This window comes from Echinops telfairi, unplaced genomic scaffold, assembly GCF_000313985.2.
Source record: "Echinops telfairi isolate 266 unplaced genomic scaffold, ASM31398v2 ScPeMD7_7410;HRSCAF=8448, whole genome shotgun sequence".
NCBI lineage: Eukaryota > Metazoa > Chordata > Mammalia > Afrosoricida > Tenrecidae > Echinops > Echinops telfairi.
This window is the reverse complement of record NW_022111310.1, coordinates 27,572,239-27,581,222: the sequence shown is the minus strand read 5'-3', so window position 1 is coordinate 27,581,222 and position 8,984 is coordinate 27,572,239. Positions and strand designations below refer to the sequence as shown.

Here is an 8,984-nt window from a genome sequence, read left to right as displayed (position 1 = left end):
AAAAAACCTTAAAGTCATCCCATCACACACAAGCACCCACCTTTCCATAGGTCTCTGGTTAGCGCTGCCCAGAACTACTATGCCCTCTTTTTCAAGGGAATCTAAGGAAAAAGCATTAATTCCTTCTGGATTACTAGCAACAAATCCTTTATTTGAATCACAGTAGACTTTCTTTTTTAGCTTCGTTAATTTTTATTTCTATCTTCAATAAAATTTCTTTCAGCTTTTGCACGTCTCTCTCTTGTGAACTCTTATAGGAGAAGCCAGAGTTCACTTAGGTTTTATTGTTGTCTATTGACATTGCATGTGAGAATGGATTTACTATTTTCTACTGTTGTCATTCAGGATGCCAGCCCACATGTTACAGAACAAACCCTTTGATTAAGTTTGTATTGGTTTCAGATTGAGGTTTAATCCTCATTATTTCAATCATTAAAAGGTCACCAGGCTTATCTTTTTTTAATTGGTGAAAATGAAGTCAATATCATTTTTGTTAGGACGTCACTTTAGTGTGAGATGTTCTAGACACATCTGTAAGTATTTCTCTGCTCATTTCTTTGCTAACTTGATTTTTTCTCCAAAATCGAAGTGTTTATTTATTTAGGCTTCAAATTCTTCAGTTATTATTCCGAAGCCCAGACCTTCAGCAATGTAGAGGTCCTCCTGATTCAGCAGCAATCTGATGCTTGGGTCCTTGGAAGTAGAACTATCACGTTATATTATCCCGGGATGTTGCTGCTTTTGCTATTAAGGAGCTGTTGAGTGTTAGAATTTTCATTTTATGAAGCAGCACATCTTCATTTTTCAGTAAGCCTGATGTCTCCAGTATTAGAAATAAGCATCTTCATGGTGCCTTTGGGTCCAACGTGCCTTCAGACCCCAAGATGCACTGAGGCTGACCACCACTACTGCTTGGCCTCAGATCAGCATTGGGGTTTGGGGTCCAAATGGCCTCCATGAAGAGGATGAGACATTTTCTCAGCAAAGGAAGAGGAGACTCGGTGTGCAAACCCTCAAGGCTGGCTCAACATTCACCCATTCACTTTTGACTGTCTTCAGTAAATATTTGCTCTGAAGAAAATGGATAGAAGAGACTGGAAATATAGGCATCTCTAGAGAGAAAAGCACATAGCCAATGAGTCTCAGGAAGAGTCAGAGGATGTACCTTGAACATATGAAGAGAAAGACCCATATGGGTGGAAGTATTGAGCTGTCTTGCTAACGTCAACTAGATTATCAACATTACTTTTCATGAATCTAATGACTTCAGACAGGATCCCTGGTGGCATAGTGGTTGTGGTTATATGTTGGGCTGCGACCTGAAAGTTCAACAGTTGGAAACTACTTGCAGCTCTGTGGGAGAACGATGGGGCTTTCTACTCCCGTAAAGAATTACAGTCTCAGAATCTCACAGGGGCAGATCTACCCTGTCCCACTGAGTTGCTATGGATCAGTATTGACTCAATGGCAGTGGGAGAGTGACTTCAGAACCCAGGGCATTCAGCTACTGGAAGAAGCAACAGATGGAGCAATCAATATTTCTTTCATGATGTGAGTGGGGAACACAGATGACAGTGCAGTCAAGGAGCTCTTAGTTTGATAGAGAGGATCCACACACATGCACACAGATATCCCTGCAAACAATGTCTAACAGCTTCAAATACAACAGAGTGACTCGACAAATATATGCATCTGTAGATCGTTATGTGTGTACAAAAATTCTCTGGTAATTCAAGTGACCAGATGTAGGTGAATCTATGAAGAAAAGATTTAGAGAATATAGGAGATTTCAAATAACTATGGAAGGAGGAAAAAGGTACGTGATGTTTTCAAATACAGAAGTTTTATGGCATGAGTCTGCAATGAGGAACTTGCTAGAACTATTCAACCAGGTAATGCGAAAAACCACACAGTGAAAGATGGGAAACTACAGGGTGCAGGGACAAATGATGAAAGAGCACTTTTTAAAAACAATTAGCAAATAAGAAGGACTTGGACGGTATGCTTTTATACACACACACACACACACACACACACACACACACACACCTTATAATCAGGAGCCACCAATTTTGTTAGGTTCTGTAGAAGAAAGCTTATCTATTTGAGACTTAATCTTGATGATCAGTTTTCCTAAGCCCCGTTTCATGTCTTTGTTTCTGAGACTATAGATAAATGGGTTTAACATTGATGTCAGCACAGTGTACATGATTGTTGCTACCCGGTTATTAACAGTATAGCTGGACAAGGGCTGGAAATAGACATAGCTAATGCTTCCATAAAACAGAGTCACTACAGTGAGATGGGAGCTACAGGTGGAGAAGGCTTTGTGTTTTCCAGCAGCTGAGGGGATCTTAAGAACGGTGAGGAGGATTTGCAAATAAGAGATGACAATACAGGCAAATGGAGCCATTACAGAGGCCATCCCTTCTGTCATGGCCACAAGTTCATTGATAGAAGTAGAAGAGCAAGACAGTTTCAACACGGGGTTGACATCACAAAAAAAGTGGTGGATAACATTCGAAGCACAGAAGGTGAGCCGATTCACCAAGAGGACATGCACGAGGGAGTGAAGACAGGAGAAAGCAATAGAGAAGGACAGTAGCAACACACAGCGTCTATGGCTCATAATGGTGATATAGTGAAAGGGATTACAAATAGCTACATAGCGGTCAATGGCCATAGCTGCCAGAAGATAACTGTCTATGTTTCCGAAGACTAGGAAGAAGTACATCTGTGTTAGACATTCAGCATAAGCAATACTTTTAGTCTCTGATAAGAAGTTCATCAGCATTTTAGGAACTATGACTGTTGCATAGCAGATATCAGCAAAAGACAAGATGCTCAGAAAGAAATACATGGGGTTTTGGAGCCTAGGATCAGAGTGAATGGCCAAAATAATGAGCACGTTTCCCATTAAGGTGACAAGGTACATTACTAAAAAGAGGATAAAGAGAGGTTTCTGGTCCTGTGGTCGAGAGGAGAGTCCCAAGAGGATGAATTGCGAGGGCCTTGTTAGGTTAAACATTCCTATTGTCCTTGTGCACCTGCAGGCAAACAATGAAAATTAATGGTTTTTATATAAGCATTCATCTTCACATACTAATCTCACACTGAACAGTGCTTAGTAGAAAATGTAGTCAAATGTTTGTTTTCTTCCTGAATATGGAAAAATCAGAGCTGAAAGTGTATTTTTACTTCTTCCTAATTCTTGGAGTTAGAAATATGAATAGAAAATAGATGGGAAGGGGGAAGAGATAGACAGAGCGTTCTTGGCATATTGATTCCCCTTTCCTTGCTCTGTGACTGATAGTCGAAGGAAACACCAGTGCAGACCTTGAAGAGGGTTCAAGGTCAATATTCAGCTCTGATTAAAGATTGTCACTGTATAACCCATTGTATAACCAGGTCACGAGACAGCCATGTCATCTAGTTGCGGATTATAAATAATCCTTCCCTTAAATTAGGATATTTCTCTCCACATGGTTTACCATGGAAGCAAGAACATCAGATAAAGAATAATGAATCAAATTATGATATAACTAAGAAATTGTTCTAATACGTGCATTTTTATAGGTAAGAACATCCTGCCCTCTATAAAATACACATGTGCATAGGCATACACACATGAGGACGGACATATGACTACAGAACAGTACAGTGTATTTTCCTTGCACTGATCAGAAGACCTCTTTAAAGTGTTGAAAAGTAAGATGTTATTTTGAGGACTAAGGTGCGCCTGACCCAAGCCATGACATTTTCAGTCTCCTCATATGCATGTGAAAGTTGGACATTGAATAGAAAAGGCCAAAGAAGAATCAATGCGTTTGAATTATGGTGCGGGCGAAGAATATTTGAAGTACCGTGGACTGGCAAAAGAAACACCAAACCTGTCTTTGAAGAAGCACAGCCAGATTGATCCTTAGGGGTAAAGATGGCCGATCTGTGTCTCATGTACTGTGGACATGTTGTCTGGAGAGACCCGTTTCTGGAGGACATAATGCTTGGTAAAGTAGTGGGGCATCAAAAAAGAGGAAAACCTTCCACAAGATGGATTGACCCAGTGGCAGTGTTGATGGCTCAAATGTAAGAACAATTGTGAGACCAGCACAGGACCTGGCAATGTTTGTTCTGCAGCACATAGGGTCACCAGGAGTTGGAACTGACTCAACATCACCTAACAACAACAATCTCCCAAAACACCAGGCCCCAAAGGCACTTGGTCCTGGAGTTCTTGGACTCCTCTCTATTTTATTTGGGGCTTTCACATAGTAAGCGATCTAACGCACTCACCTGCCTCTCCCTATGTATCACTAGTTCTCCGTAGCATACCTGAAAGCAATAGCTCAACAATAAATCATTTAAGGAGCCTTGGTGGCATAGTTGGTTATACATTGGGTTGCGAACCACAAGGTCACCAGTTCAAAACCAACAGCCACTCTGTGGTAGAAAGATGAAGTTTTCTACTCCCATAAAGAGTTATAGTTTCAGAGGATCTTATACCAAGGGCTCAAGTAGAAAATGTTTTGGAAAAGGTGATGGCAACATATGTACAAATATGCTTGATACAATTGATGTATGGAATGTTGTTAAGAGTTGTGAGAGCTCCCAATAGAATGTTTTAAAAAAAACCTGAGTTATAGTTTTCAGAAACCCACAGGGACAATTTGACTCTATCCTATGGAGTTACTATGAATCAGAACAGACTCAATGGCAATTAAGTTTTGTTTTTGTTTTCTTAGGATCCCAAGTGTGAAGAGCTTTTCTCCAGGAACCGGAGGAATGCCCTGAGTCCCCATCCAAGTTCCTGTTCATCGAGGTTCAGGTTAATATTTGCATGTTTCTGGCCATGTCGTGTGGTTATTAACCCTGTACCTAGTTTTCCAAAGCTCCCTAAGAGATTTCCTGGAAGATGTATCGGTATCATTGAGGGTCAGTGAGCTAGTGTGCAGCTGAGAAAACCTGGGGCAAGATAATTACTTAGCCTTGCTGTTACAGCTTCCTGTGCTTGTGCCCCATGTTCCCCAGGGGCCTTCTGCATGGGGCACTCTGATACCAATGGCCACCTCTTCTCCCTCACTGCCTTTTCTAGTAAAGTTTGGCTTCTCTGTGCTCTTTACCGCCATGTTCCTCATTTCACATTCTCGATTTAACCAAGTTCAATCAGGCTTTTGTCTCCATCAGTCCATGGTAGGATTTATTTTTCCCCCCATCACCATTGACTTGCCTTTGAGGAAGAATTTGACATTATTGACCACTCTCTTCTTTTGGAAACACTTTTTAAAATTTAGCTTCCTAATACCCGTTTTCTTTTCTTTTGTACCCAATACCACTTTTCATACTTCCCTCTTACTTTACTGGATTCTTCCTTTCAATCTTTAGGTTTGATTCTCTGCCTTTTCCTTTTTTTAAATGTTGGGGTGCCCCAGCGTTCATCCATCTATCCTTTTCTTTGTCTTATGTCGTTTGTGGCCTTAGGCAGTCCGTTCACTTTATGTATTATTTGTATGCTAAAATATCCAAATTTACATTTCTAATCCTGGATTCTCTCCCAAATTCTACATTCATATATCCAACTGCAACTTAAGATCTACACTTGCATGTCTAATGGCATCTCATTTATTATTTCAAAGGAAAAAACAACCATGAGGTCTTCCCTTTTTTAATGTTATTTCCTCATTCCTTAGTACATCCCATATTAAATATTGGCACCACCACACCCAAGAACTCACACAAAACTTCAAGATTCATTCTTGATTATTTTCTTTCCCTTACCTCCTCACACAATCTCTCAGAAAGTCCTGTTGGTTCCTTGTTCAGTATAAATCCTAATTCTTAGAGCTTCTTCTCTTTTACACCACTATACCTCTGGTCCAAGGCACCATCACCTTTTAGCTACAATAGCATAGTAAATTCTTAAATTATTTTTCTTGCATTTACTTCAACTTTCTTATAATCAGGAGAATGTAGGCTGATCTTTTGAAAATTCAAATTATATTAGTCTTCCTGCTCCAGCCCCCCACACCCTCAAACCATTCTGTTTCAGCATAAAACCTGAACTCTTTGCTGTGTCCTATAAGACTTTGCATAATTTGGCCTTCTAATCTTCTCTCATTTAATGTTCTTTCACTCTTTCCCTCTCTCCATGTGTTCTAACCACATCTGTTTATCATTTTTCATAAATTGCAAGCAGTTCTTTTTGGGATATTTTCACTTGCCTTTCCTACTACCTGAAACACTGGTCCTTCAGATCTTCATTTGATTTGCCTCATTACCTTAAGATGAGAGGTATTTCCAAAAATTCTGTCTCAAAATTTCTCTTCATACATATTAATTTCCATTACTTGGCCCTGTTTTACATATTTTTTTAGCACAAATGACTGCTTAAACTTTTTACATATTGAATTTTACGATTGAGCTTCTCAATTAGAGTATACATAATTATATGAGGAAATTGGTGAAAGGCAAAAAAGAGTAAAGGAGTTAACTTGAAAAAATATTCTCCCAATATCTCTGCCATTTGCATGGTAAATTGTATTTTGAGATCAAGGGACTATAACTTGAAGTGGACCAGCCAAGCAGAAAATTCAACTAGTATATAAAAAGGAAAATCCATATTTCAGATACCCATAAATCAGCTCTTTGCTTGAGCTAAGAACTAATCATCTCTTCGAGATTGGGCTGTCCACCTTCTCACCATACACTCTCAGGGTGGCTTTCTCACCTGGAAAGAACATTGCAGGCTTGTCTCATCATGTAGTGATTCTATCCCCTTCATTTACGTTCCAGAGAATGCTTAGTCAAAAGGAAGATAAGAGTGTATCAAGGAAAAATATACAGAAAAGATCCCTGAAGATACAAATACTCTTAATGCTTCTTGAAGCTGATTGCTCCCTTTTCTGGCTTCTTGTCATCTTTTATCAGCTGTTCACAGGCCCCACTTTCCTTATGGGAACATCATATGCAACTGTTTCAGGAAGTCCCCTGAGGTTTAGCTGGTGGAGTTAAAAACAAAAACAAAAACAGACATCCATTAACTTTGTGCATGATTGTCTCACAGGACCCAGAGGAATTAGAAGCATTTTCTCTCCCCAGGTAGCTCTATATCCCTGTCTTTGAACCTCAGGTGCAGTGAGGTCCACATGTGCTGAGGTTGGTGTCGGTGCCTGTAATAAGAGTAATTCTCTGTTCCTGTTTGCCTAAGTTGTCTGAGGTTTACCTGAGAACTATCGCACATAACATTGAAAATAGATTACTAGACTGGAGCATGGACACCTGAGTCTATTTTCTTCTGTGAGCCTAAACATGTTTGTCTCTCTTGAGGTCTCCATTTCTCTGTGGGACACTACGCAAGGGCATCTTCATATTATTTGTCCTTTCAGTATCTATGCATCCCCCCTTTGGATGTAGCTATTAGTTAAGTTCTGTGGATTTGTACATTTATCCTCTAACAAAAGATAATGACATTACCTTTGTTTAATTTCCATCTGTGACTCTTTACCGCTATCCTTTGCCTATGGACCTTCTTCATATCATTTTCTTCCAATGACATTAAAAGAATGGACTTGTATGAGAGCCTAGAACTGTGCCTGATATTTCATCGGTCATTTGAAATGGGAACGTTTCCTCTTCGTTTATCTTTAGCAGTGCTCTGATACACTAAGTCTCTTAGTTACCACTATGAGTTAAATTGTTGTCCCCAAAGAGCTTTGTGAATTGCTTGCCCCAGGTACTGGTGAATATGACCTTATTTGGATATAAGGTCTTTGCAGACACAATCAAGTTAAGCCGAGACCCTTAGGATGAACCATAATTTCATTGATCTAGTTTCCTTCTAAGAGGAGGAGAAGATACTCAGACACAGGCACATAGGGAGAATGCCAGGTGATGGCAGAAGCAGAGGTTGGAATGCTGCTTCTACAGCCAAGGCATGTCCAGGATCGCCAGCAACACTGCAAGCCAGTGAAGTCACCAACTCTTTCCTACCGCCTCAGAGAATAAATACCCTGCTGATGCCTGCATTTCCAACGTGTAGCCTCCATAACTGCCGCAGGATAAGTCTGCATGGTTTTAAGCCACTGGTTTGTGGCAATTTGTCATGCTAACGTCCCCAAACTAATAAAGCTACAGACTGTAATTTGCATATGCCCTCTTTACTCCAGAAATATGGATTCTTTTGAATGTAACAATTACTTAAGGGAACTAAATATGATGGAGAAAATGGCAGTCATATTTACAACCTCAGAGTCATGGATTGTTGTGGGCAGATGAGAGGGCGATCTGCTTCTCAGAACAACACTTGGAAAATTCTTTAACCCATCTGAACTCTGGCAACTTCATCTGTACAAACTCTAGCATTACACCAGATAATAATATTATAGGAGAGTAAGTAAAAGTGTATTGCTGTTAGGATTCCATTGAATACATTCACAGGTTTCTTCCAAATAAAAGGCATTTAAACATGCGTCTGAGACCTATGTGGAGCCCTGGTAGTGTAGTGGTTATGTACTGGACTGCTAACTCAAAGTCAGTAGTTCGAAACCACTGGCCACTCCAGGTGAGAAGGACAAGGCTTTCTACTCTCATAAAGAGTTACAGCCTTGAAAACCCACATGGGCAGTTCTGTTCTGCCCAGTAAGGTCACTAGGAGCAGGAATTGACTGGATGGCAGTGGGATTTTTTTTCCTCCTGAGATCCGTGGAGAGCTGCAGACGAGAGTTCTCAACAATACATTTGCTGTCATCATATTAGAGTGCCCTCAAAACAACCTTCCAATCAAACCTTGGCCTTAGTGGGGATTTTTTTTAGTAATTAAAAAAGATTATTTTATTGGGGGCTCTTACAGCTCTTATAACAATCCATACATCAATTGTTTTATTTATTTTTTTATCATTTTATTTGGGGCTCATACAACTCTTATCACAATCCATACATACATCAGTTGTGTAAATCACATTTGTGCATTCATTGCCTTCATCATTCTC

At 39.9% G+C, this 8,984-nt stretch overlaps 1 protein-coding gene across 1 annotated transcript; it reads right to left on the bottom strand.

Moving 5' to 3' along the window:
* Nucleotides 1-2,056: 2,056 nt before the first annotated feature.
* Nucleotides 2,057-5,126, bottom strand: LOC101647035 (olfactory receptor 1L3-like). Its single transcript, XM_004712610.1, has 2 exons — nt 4,981-5,126; nt 2,057-3,047 (listed from the first exon to the last, which is right to left on the bottom strand). The coding sequence occupies exons 1-2, from the start codon at nt 5,124-5,126 to the stop codon at nt 2,057-2,059; spliced, it is 1,137 nt and encodes a 378-aa protein (XP_004712667.1).
* Between the last annotated feature and the right edge of the window lie 3,858 nt (nt 5,127-8,984).

Excerpts from the sequence above, each read along its gene's own strand:
- LOC101647035 (XM_004712610.1), bottom strand. The coding sequence starts at position 5,126 with ATGGCGGTAAAGAGCACAGAGAAGCCAAACTTTACTAGAAAAGGCAGT. Across the intron at positions 3,048-4,980 it reads AGCTGTAACAGCAAGGCTAA|GTGCACAAGGACAATAGGAA; the intron begins GTAATTATCTTG and ends GTTTGCCTGCAG.